The sequence below is a fragment of the Barbus barbus genome (genome assembly GCF_936440315.1).
Source record: "Barbus barbus genome assembly, chromosome: 6".
In the NCBI taxonomy this organism is placed as follows: Eukaryota; Metazoa; Chordata; class Actinopteri; order Cypriniformes; family Cyprinidae; genus Barbus; species Barbus barbus.
Window position 1 is genome coordinate 8,404,924 of NC_136734.1, and position 26,350 is coordinate 8,431,273.

At 35.4% G+C, this 26,350-nt stretch overlaps 1 protein-coding gene across 3 annotated transcripts in view; it reads left to right on the forward strand.

Annotated features, from left to right (window-relative positions):
- LOC306870832 (smoothelin-like) overlaps positions 1-26,350 on the forward strand; it is a 62,835-nt gene that overhangs the window by 20,044 nt on the left and 16,441 nt on the right. For 2 of the 3 annotated variants that reach the window (XM_079418261.1, XM_079418262.1), the window contains 6 exons: positions 3,380-3,807; positions 4,796-4,850; positions 6,275-6,784; positions 12,219-12,292; positions 25,213-25,386; positions 25,833-25,908. In XM_079418261.1, the coding sequence (XP_079274387.1) occupies positions 3,380-3,807; positions 4,796-4,850; positions 6,275-6,784; positions 12,219-12,292; positions 25,213-25,386; positions 25,833-25,908 (1,317 nt within the window). Of the gene's footprint in view, positions 1-3,379; positions 3,808-4,795; positions 4,851-6,274; positions 6,785-12,218; positions 12,293-25,212; positions 25,387-25,832; positions 25,909-26,069; positions 26,103-26,350 lie in introns of all 3 variants that reach the window. The other variant, XM_079418260.1, reaches the window with a different exon arrangement.

Here is a 26,350-nt window from a genome sequence, read left to right on the forward strand (position 1 = left end):
TCAATCATCTGAATGTCCATCTGAGAAAAGAAACGTTTAGAAACATTCCACATCAAGGTAGACAAGGCTGAGTGGGGCATTCTGCACCCGTAGAGATGTAAAGCGCATTTATGCCTGTCCCACAGACTTTCATCCCCCACCAGGTCAACGCCTATATTTAGACACAAAGTCTGTTGAAGTAAAACTCCTTTCCTATGACCCTGACATTTGTGGTGTTAGTGGTCCTTACTCAGCTGCTCAACCCAGTAATTTTGGCCAGGGTGAGAGCAGGGCCAAGCGAAGACGGCCTTAATGAGTGCAGAAATAAGACATTTTGGGAAGCCACTGTTTGTTATTCAGACAGAGACAAAGGAAGTTTGGGGTTGGGACAGGACGGGGAAAAGCATTTATATTGTTGTGGAGAATGAGGGAAGGACATGCTTTTTGTCATGCACGTATTTTGAAGTTTGGCTCAAAGACTCTTTTTTTTTTTGAGCAATTTGAGATAAAGGTAGAACTTGGACTGTGTTCTAAAAACTTTTGGTGTCAGGTGGTAATACTGTGGTAATTCAAAAGCATCAGGCTGTCAATGCTCTTAACATAGTGGGTTAAAATTGGATGGTCTACCTAATATTAAAATGGTAAAGGAATAGTTCACACGTATTTATTTTTGAGAATGCAAAAGGAGATGTTTATGAGATAAAAGATAAAAATGATGAGATTAAACATCTTGATTATGACAGTCAAAATTATGAAAAGTCACAGTTCAGATGTTAAGTCATAATTAGGACAGTAAAATTATGAGATGCTAAGTCATAATTATCACATAAAAAGTCAACATTATGTGGTGACTGCGCATAATTAAGTCAGTTGTGACAGTATCTCATTTCGCCTTTTCTCATCATTAAGTAAATTATGACTTGGTATCTCATAATTTTGATTGTCATAGTTATCACTTTTTATCTAAATTTGGACATTTTATCTCATAATTATGACAATTTGGACATTTTATCTCATAATTATGACTTAGTATCTCATAATTTTGACTGTTCTCAATTTTGAAATTGACAATCATAATGACGTCAAAATTGTCAAAAATATACTAAGTCATAAGAAAAAAAGTCAAAAGTATGACATACTAAATAATTACAAGATTAAGTCAACATTATGAGGCAAAGTCATAATAATGACATAAGTTGAAATAATGAAATAATAGGTCACAATTGACTTTGAAAATTTGACTTGTATCTCATAATTTAGACTTTGTCATTAATTATGAGGTTTTGTAAGGTAATTATGATTTTCCAAAGTGCTTTTTTCTGTGACGAAAATGGGCTTCCATACAAATCCCATTTTTGTTTGAGTATATTCAAACTACTTGAAAAAACAGATGAAAGACTTGATATCGAGTTAATGTAACACTCAATGTAAATATAGGGTCAAATGGACTAGTGCTTTTTCTGTAATTTTAAACTATTCTTTTGACAAAAGTTACAATAAACCCATTTTCCATTCAGCTAAAACAAATCTGTTTATCTAAAAAGATATGATTGAGAGACTGTTGTTGGCTTTGACATACACTATTTTATAGCCTAGCATTTGTCTGCGAGTGTGGAGAGCCTTTCTTTGTGCTGAAGGAGAAGAATGCGTCTGGGGTTTAGATCTCTGAACTTTATTGCCTGCCACATCACTTGTGGTAAACAAAGCAGACAAGATGGTAATCAAAAATCAAATTAAGCACTCGACTGAGCCAAAGCCTCAAGAATAACAAGTCTTAAGCGCATCATTTAAATTCACTTAATTGAGCGAAGAGAGTCATTTAAGGGAGTTTCTGATTGATAATACCAAATATTTTATGCTATATACATCTTAAATTAGTAGCAATTTATCACTTTTTCTCTTTGTATTTCTAGTTTTTAAATATTAAATGTAAAATCCGACATTCTCAGCAGCATCTTGCTATAAAAAAATGATCTTATAATTATCATAACTCTTTAATTTAAGGAAACATTCTTGAAAAGGCCTTTTAAGGAGTATATCCTTACTCCGTATAAGCAATGAAAAGAATGCAGTGTACATTTAGACTAAGCAACCCAAAAGCCCAGACTGTACTCTGCTCCTTCGGAGATCTGAGAATGGTGGAAACAGAACGATACTTCCTGACCAGATGTGAAAAGTATCAGGATGTCGGCAAGACTGCTTTCCTACAAATTACAGGGATCTGCTCAGAAATGCTGTTACCTTAGAGTATTAGCTCTCTCTCATTACAGTTAGAGTCTGAGACTGATGCGTGAATGTGAATCTCTCAGGTATTATCTGTGGAATGACCCTTTTTTTTTTTTTTTTGTGTCGCAGTCTTTGCTTTTGCCACACTTTAAAAATATCTCAGTTCTCAGGTTTGAATTTGGAAACTTTCAGTAACTGCTGCACAGTTTTAACTGTTTTAATAATAATAATAAAAAAAGCTCAGGTACAAGAATCTTTCAATTTGGGCTTGTACATATACAAATGTGTAAAATTTTAAATGTTTTGCTGATTGTCAGCTGAAGGTGGGACTCTGAACGTGAGACGGTAATGTCATTTCCTGTGCCCACCATGTATTCTGTGTCTAGATATCTCTGTTCTCCCAAACAACGTTTGCTCTGAGTTTGCAACCATTCAGGAAATGTGAAAGGAAATGTCCTATCTCCACCCAGCATGCACAGCTCATTACAATAACCATCTGACATTCCTTTGGCTTAGTTCTGTTCGTTTTGTCTGTGCCTGGTTGCATAAATTTGCTTTTATATGTGGTTAACCTAGCATTTCACCAGTAATTTATTCCTGTGATCAAAACTAAATTTTCAGCATCATTACTCCAGTATTCAGTGTCGCATGATCCTTCAGAAATCTAATATGCTGATTTGCTGCTCAAGAAACATTTCAGATTATTTTCAAAGTTAAAAACAGTTGCAGCTTCATATTTGGTAGAAACTGTGATAAATTTTCTTTTTACGGATTCTTTAATGAGTATAAAGTTCAAAAGAACAGCATTTTATTTAAAAATAAGTCTTTAGTAACAGCGTATTAAGTCACTTTTGATCAATTTAATGCATCATTGCGGAATAAAAAATAAATAAAATCTTACAGATGCCAAACAAGGTTGATTCACTTTCACTAGTCCAGGTTTTAAAATCAATAGTATGAATTGAAAGTGTGCTGAGGTTGAGACATGGTTATAGCAGAAGTGGACTGAAATGAAATTGAGTCCAGTGTTTTTTTCTTGTTTTCTCATTTTGGTCCACTTAAACTGCTCTGAGGTTGGTTATTTTAAATGAAACTGGTGAAAACACCTTTATTCTAACCTCAAAGATTCTATTTTAATGTACTTACATTTATGTGTTTGTCTCTTCTCTTGTAGCCTCGAACCCTGACATGGTTTTAGTACTAGATCCTTTGGTCGGAGAGAAAGTCTCTTGCCCTCTGACCCAGCGGATCCAATGCGATCATGGCTCACCCTCCTCAGAAGTCATTCCTTCATACCGAGTGCGTTCAGACTCCAGAGAATCGAATGATAGCAGCTCCCACCAGAGAAAGAGGCTGAACTCCAGCGCCTCAGACCGTAGCCTCGACTCCCTGTCCACTGCTGAACCTCCTCTGAGGGACCAAAGCTCACAGTCAGGACCAGATGGAGAGGAAGGCAGGGCAGCTATGAATTCAGAGGCTCCGCAGATGGATCGAGACCTGAAGAAACTTGACAACGGCGTGGAGACTATTCTCTTTCAGAGCACAGCAGGTTCACAAGCATGCACACTGAATGAGAGAGCTGAAGACATCTCAGGACAGAAGGTAAGTAGAAAAGAAAGGTGTCTCATGGGAACACTTGCTCTGTTTGTTCCACCAGGAGGTACTATTTGTCTCTGTTTGAGATTGTCCTGTTTTATCGCTGTGAATCCATCCACCACTTGCTCAGACTTTCCTCAGTTCCTTAACAATGTTCAGAAGTGATTAAGAAAGAATCATTGGTGGTGTTTGGCTAAGAATCACTATTACTATTGGGTTTTATCATTTATGTGGCTTGTTGAAGAGTGTGCGCTCTTACAATTCTTGTCTGACTGACAATAAAACAATCAAAAAAGTCCCATAGACTTACATTTACTTTAGCCATATCTAGAGACCAGAATATAGAGTCTACATGGTAACTTATGCTTAAAAACACTCCAAACTACCCCATACTGTAAAAAATCCTATAATATAGTGTAAACACATTAGTGTTCAAGAGTTAGAGGTTGGATTGTTTTTTTAAAAAAACAGTCTCTTCTGTTGAATTTTCAGCATCATTACTCCAGTCTTCAGTGTCACATGATCCTGCAGAAATCATTCTAATACGCTGATTTACTGCTCAAGAAACATCATATTATTATCAATGTTGAAAACAGTTCATATTTTGTAGAAACTGTTATTTAAATTGTTTTCAGGATTATTTAGCATTTTTTACCAGGTTTGAACATTTTTAACAAGTTGTGCTGCTTAATATTTTTGTGGAAACAGTGCTAGAACAGCATTTATTTGAAATAAAAATATTTCTAACATTTATAAATGTCTTTACTCTTACTTTTAAACAATTTAATGCATCTTTGCTGAGTAAAAATATTAATTTCTTTTAAAAATGTCTTGGTATTTAGTGCAACTAATAAAACTCTTGATAAAACTCGATAAATCACCTCTTCGTGAATATAAATTAACATGTTTACTGCTGTAAACAGACATTGCTGTTATTGTAAACTGTTTTATGCCATGCTATGAGAAGTTGATTTTGAGTTTTAATTTTTCTCAGGTCGCATCAGATAGAGATGCTCTGTTGACTTCTCTTACTAATGGCAAGGATACAGGTGAGCAGTTCTGCATGTCCTCATAAAAATACACCACAAAAGAAAGTTAACTAATGGTGGATTTACCTCTGCCCTAGAATTAGTTAATAATGTAGTTCATTATTTATAATTGCACATTCTCCATTCGAATATGACTTGCATATATTGTATACCTGACAATAGAGTTGGCCAGCAGCAAGTCAGTGTCCTTCTGCTTTTGTTTAAAGTATGGAGATGTCACCCTCTTGCAGTCAGCAGGCCGTATCCCAAGATCTTCACTCTTCCTTATGACCTAATAGGGCCATTACCACATTCACAAGCTTAGAGGCCTGGTCTAGTGTAATGTTTTAATCAGTCTTTCCTGTCTCCTCCCCCTTCTGCAAAAACCAAAACATCCTGCATGACCCATAGGGATGAAAAATCCCAAATGAGATGGAATTAATAACCTTAGATTCACAATTGTTTATTCTATAATGAAATTAGATGTAGAGCAAGTGAAGACTTTTAATTAAAGGGATAGTTCACCCAAAAACATGGTAATTCTGTCATCGATGTCAAACAAGTTGAGCATATTTGATATGTTTATATGTGAATAAAATTCTAAGTGAAATCTGATCATCGTATGATCGTATATCATCTGATCATCGTATAAGCAGTATCGTGTCTTCAGAGGACTTGGATTAAACCGTTTGATTCTTATGGTTTTCTTTAACTTTTTGAAGTGTCAAGTTTTGCTGAAATGGACTTTCAATGGAGGGACAGAAATCTCAGGTTTCATTAAAAAATATCTTCATTTGTGTTTTGAATATTAATGGGTTTGGAATAACATGAGTGTGAGTAAAGGATGACAAAACATTCATTTTTGGGTGAACTGTCCCTTTAAATCTAATGCTTTCCTGCTTTAACCAAAAAAAACCAAGCTCCAGTGATCTCACATAGGTCTCCTCTAGAGGTTCAGAAGAGATATCAGAGATTTAATAATTAGTATTTCTCATCAAATCCAAGACTACATGATCTGAGCTGTGCTAGCCACATTTATTTTATAGCTTATATACTGTTAGAAACGTTTGCTATTTTTTTTTAATGTATGGTCGGTTACACTTCACTTTAGCAACCAATTCTCAGTTAACTAGTTGCTTATTAGCATGCATATTACTAGCATATTGGCTGTATTATTAGTACTTATGAAACACATTTTAATGCCTTATTCTGCAAATTTTAGTGTCCTTAACCCTAGACCATACCTTAACATACAGTAACAACTACTTTATTAACTATTAATAAGCAGCAAATTAGGAGTTTGAGGCAAAAGTAGTAGTTAATAGAGAATTGGTTCATAAACTAAAGTGTGAACTAATGTACTATTTTGAAAGCATAAATATTTTTGAAATAACATTTTTTATAATATTATGTTTAATTTAATAAAACTAAATTTTTCTTTTCAGATTTGAAAAACAAAGCCTCATTCTCTGGGCCCGTCATTCGTGCAAACTCTGTTCGCGACAGGATGCGCAAGTTCACCGAACCTGTGACGAACGCACCTAAAATCAGCCACAGTTCTTCTCATTCTACAAACACAGTGTCTGCTGAGAGGTCCTGGGACACTTCGTCCTTTTCTTCCTCCATCCCAAAGAAAGAGAGGAATGTCACTGAGAACATGTTGGCCCAGCCCAGGCTTTTCTCCAGCCAATCACACGCTGCAGTGGGCGGCTCACACGGCCGCACTGAAAATGTCAGTCGTGTGTGTGGCGGTTCAGAAGAAGTGCAGACTCCTGAGGGAGAAGCATCTTCAGGGACCCACGACACCCGGGGTGAACCTGAGTCCAACATGAAGACCTTCCTCAGCATTGAGATCAAAGACGGAAACCCAACTTCACATTCTTCGCTTTCATCGTCCTCTACAGCTGTAAACATGAGCCCTCGAATCATCACATCTGCAGCTCCACAGAGAACAGGCAAGCAAATGAATCAACTGATTCATAAAACAGACACAAATATACATGATTTTGCGTTTTGGGTGCAAAACAATTATGGGGTGAATTGATTGATTTGCATGAACTGAAAAAAAATGTATACATTTAATGCATTGTATATTACTTTGGGAAAAAATCCTCTGCCAAATGCACAAATAAGTAAATGTTCAATACTTTGGGGGCAGTAAGATATGCAAGATTTCCATTGATGTATAATTTGTTAGGATCGGATAATATTTGGCCGAGATACAACTATTTGAACATCTGGAATCTGAGGGTGCAAACAAATCCAAAATACTGAGAAAATCACCTTTTAAAATTGTCCAAAAGAAGTTCTTAGCTATGCATATTACTAATCAAAAATTATGTTTTGATATATTTACGGTAAGAAATTTACAAAATATCTTTACATAATATCCTAATGATTTCTGGTATAAAAGAAAAATGGATAATTTTGACCCATACAATGTGTTTTTGGCTATTGCTACAAATATACCCCAACGACTTAAGACTTTTGTGGTCCAGGGTCACATTTATAATGTTTCAAGAGATTTCTGTTTTAAATGAGTGATGTTCTATTGAACTTTCTATTCATCAAAGAATCCTGAAGAAATGAAAATATGAAGCAGCAAAATTGATAATAAGCAGAAATGTTTCTTGACCAGCAAATCAGCATATTAGAATGATTTCCGAAGGATCATGTGACATTGAAGACTAGAGTAATGATGCTGAACATTCAGCTTTGATCACAGGAATAAATTACATTTTAACATATATCACAACAGAAAACAGCTATTCTAAATTGTAATAATATTTCACAATATTGTTATTTTCAATGTATTTTTGATCAAAGAAATGAGACTTCTTTGAAAAACTTTAAAATATATTCACATAGAAAACTGTTATTTTAAATTATAATATTACACTGCATTTGTGGCTAACAGCACAGGTTATTGTTTCGCTCATAACATCATATTCAAGCCATTCTCTCAGTAAAATGGCTTCTCTCACAAAATATTTAGACGCCTCATTTTTTTTTTTTCTTCCCTGAAATCCACGTTTAAGTGGCTTAACTCCAGAAAAGTATCGCCAATGTCTTTTTATTTGATTCGAGTAAAGTTCAGACTACCATTTCTATGTTGCAAACATTTTAGCAATACAAAAATGCTTGCAGAGTGTTACTTTTAGACACCTTCTATCTTTATGCAGTATGCACATACAGTTTTTATCTGTAAATCTGCTGCACCATTATTTTTTGTGTGCGTTACCAGGATGTAAGATGGCAAATGTAAAAATGTAGCATCACCATGGAGTCTTATTTCTCATCACACATAAACAATTGACACCAAAATCATCAGTGCCAAATTTTGCAATGCACAATATTTTTTTTCTCATAAACACTGTTATAAAGCTGACTTTACGAAAGATCTTCAGATCATTATTTTCAAAATTCTAAAACAATTTTGTTGATCTACTTTGTCAAGGCATCCAAAATAATGTATAAAATAACCAAAATACACAATGCTATTATATTTTTTTTATATTTTAATGTCAATTTCTCACTGTTAACTAACTATTAACTATGACTTTTGCCTCAAACCCCTAATTTGCTGTTTATTAATAGTAAGGTAGTTGTTAAATTTAGGTATGGGGTGGATTAAGGGATCTAAAATATGGTCATGCAGAATAAGGCATTAATATGTGCTTTATGAGTACTAATAAACAGCCAATAGGCTAGTAATATGCATGGTAGTTCATAGTGAAAATGTTCCTTAAAAAAGAGTGTTACCATATTTTTAAAGGACCATAATGCATTGCTAAGAACTTCATTTGGACAACTTTTAAAGGCGATTTTCTCAATATTTAGATTTTTTTTGCACCCTCTGATTCCAGATATTTAAATAGTTGTAGCTCGTATATTGTCAGATCCTAACAAACCATACATCTATGAATGGAAAGCTTATTTATTCAGCTTTCAGATGATGTACAAATGTCAATTTTGAAAATTTGACACTTAAGACTGGTTTTGTGGTCACAGGGTCACATATATCCGTCAGCACTGATAGCCCGTTGATTAGGACACTGATGTACCGTGCAATTGCACCTCTAACAACTTGAGGTCGAGTCCTGACTCGTGGTCCTTTGCCAGTTCCGTCACCAACTCTCCACCCCATTCTTTCCTGTCATTCTCTACTCTCCTGTCCACTAAAAAGCATTAAAATATCCAAAAAACTAAAATAAAAACCAACAACGTATTTCTTGCTGATTAGAAGTTAGTAGTTGAAAACTACTGTATCAAGCTCTTTATTTTTGTGTTAAGTTGAAATTTTGTATGAAAATTGGTATTAGAATTAATTCAGATTGGTTTCAAATGATGATTCTAAAAGTATTCCTTAGTAATGATGGATTTTTGCCTAAAGTAGTGAGGTCACAGGCCTAGAAAGCTGGAAAGGGGGAAATGGAAAGGTAGGTACTATGCGTTTCACAGATGTTTTATGGGGAAGGCTGAGTGATCTGATGGAACAAATTGGAGTGCAAGCTGTGCATTATTCTCCGTTTGGCAGCCATGTAGTAAATTTCACCCTAAAATGAAATATTTCCATTCATTCCTTCTCCATGATTCAAGTAAAGTATGAGTAAGTCTATTTAGTGGTTTTGCATATAAACTTTAAAAGAATCTCTTTTCTGGAAACTTTAAGCAGGAGTGGATTTCACCCAGTGCTCTTGAATGCTACTTATGAATGTGAAATCACAGTAGTTCACCCAAATATGAAAATAATCTCATTTTAGATGGTCCCTTGAAACCCATATTGTTTTTCTTTTTCTGTGGAACACACGATTCCCATTTCAAAATGAACAATGACTAGCAAAAATCAAATCAAGTTTGTGCTTTACTGAAAGTCTTCTGAAGCCATATGGTAACTTTGTTTGAAGAGTATTTATAAAGCACATATTGCATGACCATGTTCAGGGTCCCTTAACCCTACCCAAACCTAAACACAGCTGCTACATCAACTACATTACTGACTGTCAATGAGCAGCAATTAGGAATATACTGAGAGAAAAGTCTTCGTTAATAGTTAATATGTGTTCACTAATCTAAAAGACCACATTTTAATTTCTTAGCCTCATCTGAGCAAAATATTTTCCCAAGTTGCAGGAACTCTGTCGCTTCCTCAGTCATTTTTGTGACTTTTTTCTGAAGTGTTCTCGATGACACTGAATGTTAAGATTTTACCTTTTCTACTACTGTCTAGAATGGTTTATTCTAACTTCCACTTCCTGTCAATTGAACCAGCAGTGCACGATTTCGACTTCCAAACATTTGGATGTTTTGTATCCATTTCTCAATTTATGAATTAAGACTTTTGTCTTCATTTCCACATGAATTCAAGCAAATCTCTTTATGCACTGATAGTGGGTCATGCAAGCAATATTAGCTAACTTATGTTGCATAAATTACTGTAAGTTGTTACCAGACTTATTTATTTAAGAATATCATTTGCATCATATTTTGTTTAGCATCCTCTAGGTTCTGAAATAATAGTGAAATATTCTAATGAGGTGAAGTACATTTCTTTTGTAAAGCATTTAATTCACTGAATTATTCAAAATATACATGACCACATGGTTACTTGGTAACACTATATTTGAAGCGTTACTTATAGCGTTATAGATATTCATAATAAGATGTTACAATGCATAATTCATGTATTTAAAATACATTATAAACAAAGGCTTCAAGTAAAGAGTTAATAGTTATTTCATACGTAAACTATTTTTTACTTGCATTTCCATCAAAAATAGCCAGTGTATATAGACCATACATGGCTATGCCATACTGTCACAGTGATATCCATAAAATAACTGTTGTATTTTGGTTAACTGGCATGTGTGCCTGAGGACCCCTGTCATATAATCATAATTCACATGCCAGTTCACCCTCTTTCACCCGCCCAATGCATAAACACAATCTCTATTCTCCTCATTTTGTCAGATCTCTCTCTGTCTGTCTCTTCTCAGTATCATCAACAGACCGTATTTGTTATAGTGCCACAGCTCTGTCAGATCTTCCTTTTTTGGAAGCGCTTTGCTCATCTTTGCGTCTGAAAGGTCTCGCAGGCAGTGGAAACTTGAAAGCCTCAGGATATTTAATGATATAGACCTGCAGTAAAAGAGTGTTTACTGTCTCACTGAACCACATAAGGACACTGACGTATTGTGTAATCGCTCTCTAACTGATGAAGTTACTATAAACAGAGTTGGCTGCTTTATTTAAGAGTCATGTACACTCTGATTTCATCAGCAGCGTGTTCTTGAACAAACAGGTTTTTATTTGGGACTTTATTGACGTTTTTATGTCTTTAAACAAACCAGATCTCTTTGGATAAACATGGTTTCAGTGAATATTATCAAGTTCTCTTAGAGAAACAACATAATTGAATTTATTAGATTGGAGAATACAAATCAAGACATTCAGAGACTTTTTGTACACTAGTACATTTTTAAGTTTGGGTCATTCAGATTTGTGCGTTTTTGAAAGAAGTCTCTTTATGATCACAAACCTGTATTTATTCAATCAGAAATAGACTAAAAGCAGTAATATTGTGAAGTATTATTACAGTAATACTTAATGGAACTGTTTTCTTTTTCAATATATTGGAAAATGTCATTTATTGCTGTGATCAAAGCTGAATTTTCAGTCACATGATCCTGCAGAAATCATTCTAATATGCTGATCAAGTAACATTTCTGTTTATTATCAATGTTGAAAACACTTGTGCTGCTTCATAGTTTGGTAGAAACCATTTTATTTTAGGATTCTTTGAATAGAACGTTCAAAAGAACAGCATTTATTTGAAATATAAATATTTTATAATATTATATGCATCCTTGCAGTTTTGAGACTGTCTTCAATTTCAATAATCTGTATATGACAAATGAAAATTGAGACTGGATCATGACTGGATCTTTTTAATTAATTAATTTTTTAATTTATATATTTTTTTTTGTTTAACATTTATTTTATTTCAAGTAACAAAAATGGTTTTAGTTTTAGCTAATAATAACTGTGGCCAGTACACACTAATGCAGCAAGGAGTGTGTTTGTTCTCAGAGCGCACAGAGGGCGCTGAGCAATGTTTACATTAGCAGTAATGTGACTGTGCTAATTTATGAGCCCTATGTGGTGCCATTGTGGCAGCTTACATAACGGACTAAAGGCTCCACTTCACTCTCATCCTTTCCAACTGAAGCTCTATTTAACATCTGAACAGTACTGTGTAAATATTTCTTAGGGTGGTATGATATTTTCAAATGTACACCGTCATTAGACATTCTTAAGAAGCTCAGTCTCATCTAAATCTTGTTAGTGTCTTAAATGTTCTCATTTTGCTGTTTTTCTATGTTCTCTCAGATCTGACGCTTGGTTTAAGAGCAATGCCGTTCAAAGTGACCAGCTCAAGTCTCTCATCAGGATCCTCTGTTAAGGTATTTAACATTCGCAGACTGTTTTAACACAAAACATATTTGCATGCAAATTAAGTCTCTACTCAGCATTTCTCTTCACCCCCCACCCCCCGAGGGCCACTTGTAATATTAGTCAGTGTTTTTTTTTTTTTACTATAAACAGTAATAATTAAATTTCTTCTGATAACGGTCCTTCCTTTCTCTGACCCTTATAATTAAACGGATTGTTTTTTTGCTGCTGTGTCTTTAAGACCTTCACATAAACGACATCTTAGCATGTTAAATGAGTGACAATACTTTGCTGTGTTAAGGTCCTTGCACACTGAGTCTGAAATTTTCATATGCGTTTTTTTGTATTCGTCATCCTTTCCTATCAAAATGCTTGCTACGGAAGCGAAAACGCAGAAAATGGAACCTGATCCGAATTTTTTTATGACAGACGAAAGTTTCAGAGGTAGTGTGTAAATGTTATTGACTATTTATTTTTAACGTGCGAAAATTTCGGACTAAGTGTGCAATGACCTTTAGAGAGACACTCCCCTCTTTACAACACTGTCTCAACATAAACTTTGACACTTTAAATGGTCTGTAAACAATTCACAAAAGCTACAGAAAGGAAGTGCCTCTGGGACCAAAGAGCTGTTAACAAACAGATATTTTCAGCATCAAAACATTAGAAAGCAGGTTGGCACTTATAACCTCCTGGGCAGCGCCCCAATGTACAGTATAGCGATATACCGATATACCATTGTGCTTCGGGCATCCTGAGTTCAAGTCCTGGCTCACGGACCTTTCCTGATCCCGTACACCAATCTCTCTCCCACTTTGCTTCCTGTCAACTTACTCTCCTATCGAAATGAAGGCATAAAACCCCAAAAATAAATCTTAAAAATAAGAAACTTTACAGAGCAGCAGAAAAACACAGATAATCCATGTTCATACCTCAAAAAAAAAAAAAAATCTTTTAAAATTTCACTCCAGGTCAAAGTCTCAGGCCAAAAATGATCTGAACTGAGCATATATTCTGTATAAGACTTTGCTTTAACTAACCTAACATTTGTGATTGAAGACATTTAGGCCATGAGCATAATGCAGCTACAGTACATATTGTTGATGCTCTTTAATCTCCTTCTGTACACAAAGTTTGGACATTCACTGTAGTGAGAAACGCATTCTACAATTACAACTACACACAATAAATCTCTCCTGCTCATCAAGGCTGCATTTATTTGATCAAACATACAGTAAAAACAGTAAAATTGTGAAACAATATAATTAAAATGAACTGTTTTCTGTGTGAATATATGTTCAAATGTAATGTATTCCTGTGATCAAAGCTGAATTTTCAGCATCATTACTCCAGTCTTCAGTATCACATGATCCTTCAGAAATCATTCTAATATGCTTATTTACTGATCAATAAACATTCTTGATTTATTAGCAATGTTAAAAAAACAGTGCTGCTTCATATTTTTGTGGAAACCATGAGACAAGTTAAGTTTTTAAAATAGAAATATATTGGAACATTATAAAAAATCTTCACTAATACTTTAAGCAAGGCGCATTGAATTGATAAAGTATTCATTTCTTTAAAAGAAAAATCGTACTGACCTCAAACTTTTGAGCAGTGTATGTGTATGTGCTTCTACTCATTCACACATCTCTCTGTTGCCAGATCTTCCTGGGAAAACAAAGCCAAAACAAGCGACTTGCTTCACCAAAATAAGCTCTAATATGGGACTCAGTTCTTTAAATAAGCATAAAACAACATGACTGCCCATAAATAAGCATCTTTATGAAAAACTAGCTTATACATGCAGACATGGCAACACAGAAAGAAATGCACACTTTTTAAAAACAGCAACTTTTATGAGCATGAACAAAATGGGGCTGTCATGGCCTAATGGTTAGAGATGTTGGACTTGTAACCCTAAGTTTGCAGGTTCGATTCTCAGTACCGTCAGTAATTGTAGTTGGGGGGAGTGAATAAGCAGAGCACAGAACCCCAACTTACCCACTGCTCCTTGTGTGCGTTGATGGTGTGTGTTCTTGGATGGGTTAAATGCAGAGCACAAATTCCCGAGTATGGGTTACCATACTTGGCCACACATCACGTCACTTAAAACAAGTCTCCAATAACATTTGTCAAAAATTAGACTAGTTAAATTGTTGTTCAGCTGTAAAATGTGAAACCTTTGATAGGCATCATTGCAATTTTAGTAGTAACTCTTTGTATTTAGTGACACAATTCCACATTTATTTGCAGTTGGAACTCTTGATAATTTGTGTGTTTCAACCATCCTGTCTCCCCAATAGCTAATACTGCACAGAGCATAATAAACACTTAAAAGGACATCTGCAAACCTGTAAACAATTGAGGATGACAGTCCACGTGAAAATAAAGTACACTTAAGCACATTAATAAAAGAGTATTTATGAAAATAATACAGATTGGATTATAAAAGTATTCAGACATTTTTTAAAAAACATTTCACACTTTGTTGCAGCCTTGTGCTTAAAAGATTTAAACCAAGGTCAAACGCAAAGGACAGCAAGGACTTGGCAAATTTTTAAAAATAAAACTGAAGTATTACATTGCATAATGCAGTACTTAGTTGAAGCACCTTTACAGCCGGCAATTACAGCTTGAAGTGTTATGGGTCTGATGCAACAAGCTTTGCGCTCTAGTTTTGGGGATATTCTGCCTCTCCTTTTTGCCGATCCTCTCGAGCTTTGTCAGGTCGGACGAGGACCAATGGTGGACAGCCGTATTCAGGTTTGATTGTTTACTCCAATCAATGTGTAGAAATATTTTAAGATAATCCAGAGAAATGAGATGCACCTGAGCTAAATTTCAAATGTTTTAGTAAAGGCTCTGAATGCTTAGGTCAGTTTGATAGTTCAGTTTGCTGTAATCACAAATCTTTTTGTCATAATGGGTTATGGAGTGTAGACTGATGTTAAAAAATACTAATAACAATTAGAAGCACTTTAGCAAATGGTTGCAACATTAGAACAATTTCATACTTTATGAATCCACTGTACTTTTAAAAGAATATACTTAAGTGTGAACCGAATGTAATGTTTTTGGATATTTAATTTAATGTTTTTTTCGATTAAGTGCAATTTGGTGATTTAAGTCTTGCACTTAAGTTGGGCTTAATCACATCTTTATATGTAAATTTATAATTACATCTATTGACTTTGGTTTTGTGGTCCAGGGTCACATATTTCAGTCTTAAGTCGCTGGGGTATATTTGTAGCAATAACCAAAAAAACATTGTATGGGTCAAAATGATCGATTTTTCTTTTATGACAAAAATCATTAGGATATTAAGTAAAGATCATGTTCCATGAAGATCAAGTTCCATGAAATTTAGTAAATTTCTTACCGTAAATATATCAAAACTTCATTTTTGATTAGTAATATGCATTGCTAAGAACTTAATTCGGACAACTTTAAAGGCGATTTTCTCAATATTTTGATATTTTTGCACCCTCAGATTCTGGATTTTCAAATAGTTGTATGTCGGCCATATATTGTCCGATTGTACATCAATGGAAAGCTTATTTATTTAGCTTTCAGATGATGTATAAATCTCAATTTTGAGAAATTGACACTTAAGACTGGTTTTGTGGTCCAGGGTCACATATGGTTAAAGTGTACTGCTGAATGTACTGACAAGCATTTGTGGTAAACTAAAATATATTTTAATAGAATTTCTATGGGAACTTGAATGCCTTGTATTTAAATATATTTGTAATTACGCATTTGTAATAAAGCTGTCATTTAGTACATTTCACATCTTTAAATGTGTTCTCAAATAACACACTACAGTTAAAATTAAAATCATGCAATAAGGTCAGCGCCAATAGCCTCGACGTTAGTGCATCGACATACAGCGTAACTGCGCTCACGTCTCGAGGTCCTTTGCCGCTGCCGCTCCCTCTCTCCTCCCAGTGCTTTCCTGTCGTCTCTCTCTACTGTCTTATCTGTAAAAAATGCATAAAAGCCCTTTAGTATGTTAGTCAACACATCAAAATAAGTTTTTTTTTTTAAGCATGATTAAAGATAATTGAAACAATTTAAAATGTACTTTTAAGTAAAACTCTTCATTGTTACAAAGTGTACTTTTTGCAAGTATACCTAATGCCGGGTTCACACTGCATGATTTTCAAAGTCGTTGGGTCACCGTTGTTTTCATACTGCATGACTATCAGGGCTAGTTGCTGCTGCGTTCACATTGCACGACTTCAAAACCTATAAGAAGTACACTACAAGTGCACATTCGATACAATTAAACACTTTTTCACAAGGCAGGAAAAGCTGCTCCTATGTGCATAATTGAGGTAAATCATTTGAAATGTAGTGAATCATCACAACAGGTATAAGTAAATGTGTCTCTTGTTGGTAATACCCGTTGCGTCTGTAACTCATCTGGGGCAGTGTGGTAATCTTGTTAAAGGATAAGTACTGACTCTTCATTAGCAGGTTGACAAGGCTATTTCGCACAAATGAGGGATTAATATCTCAGTGTGAGAGCAACAGAAGGAAGAGAAAGCCTCGAGAGAACACACAGCAGGATTCATGATTTGAAGGAAAACTTCAGTCTGGGTCAGAGGTAAAAATGAGTGGGATTTGAAGAATAGAAAGTGATTGTGTTTTATACTAGCAAATATGAACTGCTGGAGTTAATGCATACTCTGTACAGGTTTGGTTTAGCTTTATAAATACAGTGATAATTGTGATGACAGGCAAATGTCTAACAGCTGATCATAACGAATGCATGTGTGTGGTCTTAAAAATTGGATGTTGTTTGCCCTTTGCTTCTCTCTTCCTTTGCAAGCAATTTCCTGGATGGTGATTTGAGGTACAGATTGTACTAGATGTAGGTCAAACTGTTTAGCACTGATGGGACGGTAATTAGAAGTAGGGGTTGGAGAGACTTGATGAGAAAACCTCAAGGAGTGGTGTGGGAAATAATCTACAGATCTTCCGACCACAAATGACTCCAGTTTCCAGTGTGAAAGCAAAAATGGTGCTCAAGGTGACAAAATCACAGCCGATCAATATGTGAAATGGATTTTGGATTACATTTTTTTTGTATTTTTATATATTTTGTATTTTATGTGTAATCCCTTTTCACCCTGGCTGTGTGAAAATATCTAATACATGTCAATATATTTGACAAAAGTCTACTTATTTAAATTAATGTGTAACATTGTTCTGAATGGCAAAAAAAATGGATGTCTAAATGTTTAATGCAGCAGCACAAATCTAATAATTGTGGCATGTTTTATGGCACAGTTTTTAAATATAAAAAATGTATGCATATGCATTTTATAAATTTATTTGTCCAGTGAACATGCATATTTAAAGACTTTGTGTCCAAAGTAATCTGTGCTATTCAGAAAGCTTCTAACTACAGCCACTGACTATTTCTGGACATCCACCACATGATGCCAACCTGTACTTTTCACTGCTCTTTCCTAGAAAGAAATAGTAGCTTTTTAATTTCATACAAGGATGCCTATAGGATGATGTTCTTTTCCTGGCAAAGTACTGCTTGTCTGTTTCTTCCAGCTGTACGTACCTTACATTCTTCACAGCGTTTGTTTTGTGGCCACTGTTTTACAGATTGTGGTGGTATATTTAGATGCTCTGTTTTGAACTGTGCCGGATATTTTTAGTTGCATGGCTGTCAGTAAGTCCGAGGGTCAGGCATTGTTGCTTGAATGAGACCGAACTGATTGGAATAGCTGTCTGAGCCTCAAATATACGCTGACGCAGTCAGGCTATTGAATGATCTGTCATCTGGGTCAAAAGGTTCATAGGTGGTTTTGGCTACTCAAGAGTTTCCTGATGATAGCTAAAGTGCTTTTTAGTGACACACCTGTTGCGGTATGTCAAATCAAGCCCAAAAATCTGAAACGTGTCACAGCTTTCAATGAATTGCTTGCTATTTTTTTTTTTTTGCATAAATTTTGCATTGTTTTTTTAAATAGTGATTTAGTTTAGGGCCATTCACACAGAACATGTCAACATTTCCATTCCAGTGCACTACTTTTCCATTGTTTTTCTATGAAAACATGCAGGACCATTGTGCTTTTGTCTCACGTTTTATCACAGGTGACATACACCAATTTCATCTAGTCCACTTAAATCATTTAGTCCACTTAAAATCCATCGCTTTCATACAATCTTCTGCAAAATCACATCCAGGGGTGCGTTTCCCAAAAACAACTATAGTCGCAAGTTCCGTCATTTACCAATAGAGTTCAATGGAACTAAACACCATAGTTAGCTAACGATGCTTTTGGGAAAGGCACCCCTGATCTGCTTCCAACCAATCAACAACCAATGAATAGCACCAAGTCCCTATCCATTTTTTTTTTCCAATAATCCATTAGTCTTGAATATAAGTCATACAGCATGTCAACATGAAAAAAAAAACTGTCATCAGTTTCACCGCAAACTTCAGCTCAATAAAGTATAACAAGCTAACGATACTAACGTCATGGGTTCCTAAGTAACGTCTATTGATAGAAGTATAGCTTGAATTCCTTATACAGAGTCACTTTTTATAGAAGTGTCTACAAAGACATCAAGCATAACTGTAGGAAAACCTTCATCAACTGAGTTTAAAGTGCATCTTTACAAGTTACATCTCAGCTTAGTTTTGACGTAAAGAGGCACTAAATATTTTTTGTTGCACCATTAAAATTAGTTAAATCATAACTCTGCGTATAACTTAAATATTTAGGGAAGCTTGTGAGCAGGAGTAACATTTGGAATAAAATGGCAGATTGACTGAATCGCATCAGCAAGCTCTTTTTGACAGACTGTCAATCATTTAGACATGCATGATAATGTTGACATTTACAATCATTTACCATTTAATTGAGAGAACTTTACATTAATAAATTACTTTGCTAGCAGATCTTCAACACAATCCTGACTCAAACAGCACATTTGTGTGTTGTGGATGTCAAAAATAATCAGTCATAATAAATAATGCCATTTATTGTTTTTTTTTTTGTTTTTTTTTATCAGTATTTGGTAACAATAGTTTAGGGACTAATTCTCACTTATTGCTTATTAGCATGCATATGACTAGCATATTGGCTGTTTATTAGTACTTATAAAGCACATATTAATGCCTTATTCTGAATTACTCCATACCTAAACTTAACAACTACCTTACTAACTAAAGGAGCTAATTAGGAGTTTGTGGCAAAAGTCATAGTTTATAGTGAGAATTGCTCCCTACAATAAAGTGTGACCCAGTTTATTTATTCATCCTGAATCATTGAGGTTAAATGTCACATTACATAACTGTGTTAGTTTTAGGCGTGCTTAAGACCTACTAGCTGCAGTCTGCCTTAAGAATAAATGGTGCCACCAAATAAAGTACAGTAACAAACTAGCTTGTAGTTACTAAATGTGTAGTGTGGACTTTAGGTTACAGTAAAAGTAAGAACTTAGAAACGGCTGGTGGAACCCTACCCTGCTGATGTAGTATATCTAGGATTTAAGATCGAATCAGACACCCTTGAAAAAAGCTAATAAACCATTTGTGCCTTGGATTTGCACTATGTAGATGTGGTCACATTGTTCACCGCAGACTTTGTTCTCTGCTAGTGAAAGGTGTGAAGGACAAGAGCTCTAAAAAAAGAGAGCCGGGGGCTTATGGGTGATTGCCCACTGGAATAATGGCCACTGTTGATAAATAGATGACTGTGGCACCTGAGTTAGCAGGGGCTCTGGGGCCTCCAGCTGCCATGGCGACAGAATTCCAAGGCTCGCCATTGGCTGACGTGTTGGACAGCTGATGGGGGTCTGGAGTGAGGTATAAAGGGCTGGGATTTGTCTCAACTTGGAGTCGAAGTTAGGCATATTTTCTGTCGTCTGTACCTATTGCAAGGCAATTTGCTCTGATTGTTCTTATAAACTTTAATTGTTGGAGCTTTTGACAATTATTTGGCACCTGTTAATTAGTTACAAGAGAAGCAACCAAACAGACCATGCCTGGTGTCAGTTTGGACTCCACACCAGACCTAGGCGACCAAGTCGGTCTCCAGGACAATCTGGATCAAGATTGTGCTGAGTCGGGACTAGAGGCTGTGATTGGAGACCTTCTGTTACAGACCGTTGCAGACGATGAAGACGAAAAAGCAACAGATGAACGTTGTTTTGAGCTGGAACTCAATCTTCAACGAGCTGTGCAAGATGTACATTGCGATTTGAAGGTTTTCGGCAAAAGTGTAGAGGCCCGTTTGGAGGAAGCGACAGGCCAGGTTGCGCCTGTTGTCGAGGCCATTGCTGCCTTACAGCAGGAGAACTTGAGCTTAAGGATCCAGCAGGAGAAGCTTGTAAGGCAAGTAATGGAGCTTTGCGATGCCCTTGGACTGCCTGAACCAGAACTGTCACAAGAGCAAGATATAGATGCAGCAAACAACAATCCCTCTGATGGGGAAGTAAACCCAGTGCTACACCCTCCAACCTTTGCTGCTGTTTGCCACGCATCATCTGTGTCGTCTCCACCCGGCAGTGTCTCAAGGGAAAACAGCCTGGTAGTATAAGTGTGGCTTTTTCCCATACAACTAGCAGAATGTAAACATTAGTAGTTTCGATAAGGCAAAGAAACACTTTTGCAATTTAAAGTGAGCTAAAAACAGACTTGCTTTGGGATATGAGCCATATCTAGAGAGCACTCTTTTGATTTGGACCAGTTTAATACCTAGAATCACTTGCCAATCTAATTGCAATGCCCTGGCAACCATCAAGAACACCTAGCATTGTGGTTTGTAAAATCTCATCCAGTAGTTGACCTGTGCTTTTGCTAAATTGAAACAAGTAGTATTTTGCATATATGCTTATGAATGATTGAAAATTCTCTCACAGAACAATAGGATGGTAGCATGTATGACAATTTCCAGTGGTGTAATGTATTTGAGTGACTTGAGTACTTAAGCCATGTCTTTTTGGCTACTTTGTAGTTTTACTGCATTTCAAAGTTAGTTGCAACTTTTACTCTCTACTTGACTACATTTTTGAATAAGTATATGTACTCTTTACTCCAATACATTTGTCATGGGTAATGCAATTACATTTTGCATGGCACCTAACTTTTTCTGCAGCAGTTTATTTCTGCTACAAAAGAAGTGATATTGAAGGTACTACATCTTGTGTGATTTGCCCTTGTTCACCCAGAACTACTTTACGCTAATGGGATTAGCAGGTAGTTGTGAATCACAAATGTGAGTCAAAATCTGTTAAGGGGTAATTAAATACAACAAATCATCATCTCATAAATACCACTGTGTATTGTGCACGGTTTTTTTTTTTTTGACAGAAAAAATCTTGACTTCAAGTCAAGTCATGAAAATCAAAAATCAAGTCATTTTTATAACCAAAAATGAAATGGTTTTGATGCCCAAACATTTGTCTGATTGTAAACATTTAATAGTTTTGCTAATGTGAAGAATCACTTCTGCGATAAAGTGAGCTAAATGGGATATGAACAATCTGTAGAGACCACTTGGTGCGGGCCTTTCGATTTAGGCCGGTTAATTTACTACTCAGAACACCTAAGCCAACTAATTGGAATCCCCTGGCCATCAATAACATCTACCATTGTGATATGCAACAAAATATTTCTTCTCGTAGTTGAACGGTGACTCAGAAAAATGGATATTGTAATCTTTTGCCAATTGAAACAAGTAGCATTTTGCATATTTATGCTTACCAATGATCGAAAATAGTTTTTCCTTCATGAATCTGCTGTCATCATTTGTATGGCTTTGGTTTTAAAAGCATCATTTTCCACTATGTATTATTATCAGTCATCTGCACTCGTGGTGAATAACGTGGACTGGAAAATCTGCCAAGAAAACCATCTAAATATAGGGGTTCAAGTTAAAGATTTTCTTTCATTGAAGCTTGTGCCATACTTTTTTCTTCACAAATAAAACATACTGTCAACTTACCATCAAAGATCCCATCTGGTATGAATAATTCATTTGAACTTATGATTCAAATAGATTTTATGGCTTAGTGCAGTACATTTGAAAACAAAATGAATCACATGGCCCATTTATGTCTGATTAATTGAAAGTCTTAGTGTCTGAGTTTGCTTCCAGGAAGAGATTTGATTCAGTCAGATCAGATTTTCCAGGGATCTCTTGATTTAGGGCAAGTTCCACTCTAGATACAGTACAAGTAGTTCAGTGAGCAGGAAAGTTGGTTTTAATTAAATTTTTAAAATAAAGTGAGTATTAGAGTTTTAGATTGAAAACTAATATTTGTGTAGCTCTTAAAATATGCTTTAGTTGGTTAAAAGGGGGTTAAAACCTGTCTGCATTTACTAGTGTGAAGCAAAGCCTTGCTAAGCTGGGATTAGTAAAATGTAAAAAGATGGTAACTCGTTGTGGCACAAGATTTGCAGTGGGTATTCGGTCTATTTCTGCACAAGTCTGTTTGGTGTTTGGTGATGTAAATAATTGTGAATGAATGCCAGAATAGCACTTTTGCATTACATGCCAATGATTTTTAATAGGGCTGCCAAAGTTAGCACATTGCCTTATGAGATTAATTAAATATGTCTAATGCTGTTAAATTCATTTAACACCCCTAATGCATTTACCCGATTTGACGTAACAATTGCTTCATTGCAGGGTTTGACAGTGCGAGCGCTTCACTTGCATTTGTGATTAAAAATAGATGCGTGTGTGAACTGTAAAATGTATTTAGGAGCACATATGCAAATAAAACAATTCCCTGCAGGTATTTAAATTGTAAATTTAAGTGGCCTTTAAATATGAGGATGGAAAAACAGGAATACAGCTACTAATACTAATGTAAATATATTCAAAAGACTATGATTTCATTTAGTAAATATGCTGCATGTTTCAAAGTAAAAATGTGCTGCTGTGTCATGTTCTACAGGCGCTCTCTTTCAGATCAGGTCATAATCAATGGATACCATGCATTTCTGCCAAATGATTGCTAATGATCGACTGTTGATGAATTATGACAATGTATACCTTATGGTTTTTATATTATAATAGGTTTATAGATGGCTGTAAGAGTACATATTGTATTGTCCTTTTTGAATGAGCAGCCAACAATAGTTGAGCATTTACATTTCAAAATAAGAGTCCCAGTGAATTTTAGGCATATTTATATACATTAAATACAGTTTGAAGCTGAAATATAAAAAATTCTACTTAGGAGCACAAGCATCAATCTTTGCAATTTATAGATTGCAGATAGATATAAAGTTGTGCATTGTTTTTCATTTGTCACAAGCATTTTATACAGTCTGGATACCTAATTTTCCATTGTCTCAAGGTGCTAATTCTCTAGATACTCTTCATTACTAACCGTCTGCCTTGACCTGCACGTCCACGGCGCTTCATTGAAGCAGAGACCAGTGAAGCGCTGAGTGTGACGTGGATGAAAGCAGCAGGCTGAGGCGCTCAGGGACATTCACAGAAATCACTGAGCCCTCATTCCTGACTAAATGTCAGCGAGCTTCCACGGCTTTTGTGTAAACACAGCTGTAGTCATAGATCAGATTCAGAAACATTCTCTCCCTTCCACCAGCCGCCTTTTTCCATCTCCTCTGTCTGCTGTAAGAGTTTCACTCGCTCATTGCGCTTTTTTTTTTTTTTGCCCATCTCTCCATCACTATTTTTAGCATCTCTGCTCATAAAACCTGATGTCAATTGTGTTGCTGTCGATTATAGCCTGCTTTAGGGATTAGCTGTTCAGAAGTATAAATGTCATCACTGTGTTTTAGTGTCATAGTATAAGGTCTTAACAGGCATCTGTCTGTCTGTCAGCAATATGTAGATTTTAATTCCATGCACCAATATAATACAGTAACTTTTAAAAAGTTTTGAATATTTTACATGGTCTTAATTTTTAATTAATTAATTTATTTTTGGAAAATTTTAAAGTTAAAATGAGTTCAAAATGTGTATGAAAGACATTTACTGTTAAATATTAAATCCGAGAAATTGAACTAAGTAGAACAAAAATTACTGAAATTGAATTCATTTTAATTTAAAATGTTTGTGTAAATGCTGTTACCACAATATAAAAACACCAAAAGTACTTTGAGGTGCACTTAAGTTCTTCCTTAAGTTAAAGGCCACGTGTGGTGAGGCGACAGTGAAATTTTACGTTACATGGTATACCATTGATAAGATTAATGGCAAATTATTGTTTGTTCAAATACTGTTTAATGTTGTCACACTAATCCTCATGCAGTCCTTCTGTTAATTAGTAAATACAGTACTTTGATAAAGGATAGCATGACTTTAGTTTTGCTCATTTAAATTATAAGTAGCTTTAAAAAATCTAGAAAATTTACAATAAAAAAAATAATAAAATCTGCAGCTGTAGCTGCCAGAACTTTACCATAAAAATATGGTAGCAACATTTTAAGTTTTAAAGATTGAACTTAAACTTACAATAAAAAATATTTATTTAATTAACTTTCATAAACAATTAATGAAATATATACCAATATACAGCAATGTAAATACTAAAATCTGATTTTTTCATTTTATAGCATATTGACAATCATGTTAAAAACACAGGTGGTAATAAGTCACACAATAAATTGAAGTTCATCACAAGAAGATACATGCTTCCATAAACTCAAATGCAAATACAAAACGCCATCATGGTAAGACAAGTGACATGAAATAATGTAATAGACATGCATTTATCAACAACCCAAATGAACTTAACTGACAAGAAAGAAGCGAAGAAGAACAGTTATTTAAATGGAAAAACCATCAAATGTGAGCTGTCACATGGGGAATTGTGGGAATCATTTTTAAAGAAATTTAGAAATTTAACAGGTTATGAAATTAGTGTACCTTAATGGTGTATCATACATTGTCTTTTTTTCCCCCTGCACACACAGATGGAGACACAGCCCATATCTCTTGTGGGTGAATCTGTGAGCGAGGCGTCCCGTGACGTCCCTGTGCTTCCTAACGGCTCATCCATGACCTCCATCAAAAATGAGGTGCAAAGTGATAAGCTGACCTCAGAGAAGCTGCAGGAGATTGAGGATGAGGAGATCCTGGACAAAATGGTACTTTATTTCTCCTGCTGTTATATACAAATATGAACAACAAAAACATTATCAAAGATGTATTGTGACAAACTGAGGCATGATGCTTTTGCAGACAACACAGAACCCAAAAATGAAAACTGTCATCATTTACTTATCAAGTTGTTCCAAACCTGTATGAGTTTCTTTCTTGGTCCTGTTGAACAAAAGAAGAAATTGAGGACTGTTGGTAACCAAACAGTTGCTGGTAGCCACAAGTCATTCTGTCAAAAAACGTTGGTCGGTAGATTGACGCTAGCTACTGACTTCCACAGTATTTTTTTTTTCTCCATACTGTGGAAGTCAGTAGCTAGCGTCAATCTACCAACCAACTTTTTTTGACAATGTTAATTTTTGGATAAACTATCAGTTTAAATTTGTCTCACGACATTCCTTGATTATGTTCCTTCCTCTTTATGTTTTTACAGCTTGATAATTGCAAAGATTTTGAAGAAAGGAGAATGATCAGGACTGCAATGAGAGAACTACGAAAGAAAAAGCGAGGTGATAATCTCTACTTTTGTTTTCTTGCACACCACTCATCTCTTCTTCTCTTCTTTATTCTCTCTATATTCTGAGGGGCGTCAACACAGAAAGTGTATCAGTTCAGACTGTCTTCTTTACTTCCCTTTTGTTGAGTGCTGTTTCTCTCTTTTTGCTCTCAGAGGCTAGGCTGGGATGCACACAAGAGGAAATGGGTAGGGTTTCTGGATTGTGTGTGTTTTTGCCCTACTGACCTTTTGCTAATGCCCAGGGCCTTAGTGAAGGGTCAGTTAGGCTTCATTTGGCTATAGACTTGGTTTGTATTTGAAGATACGGTATGTAGTTTTTATGTGCCACGTGTGGTTTGTGATACATGTGATCTGGTCATGTTTTTTGACCATGCATGAAAGTATATGTAATTGGTTATCATATGGTACTGCTTGCTTTGTGTTTGCTTGATCAA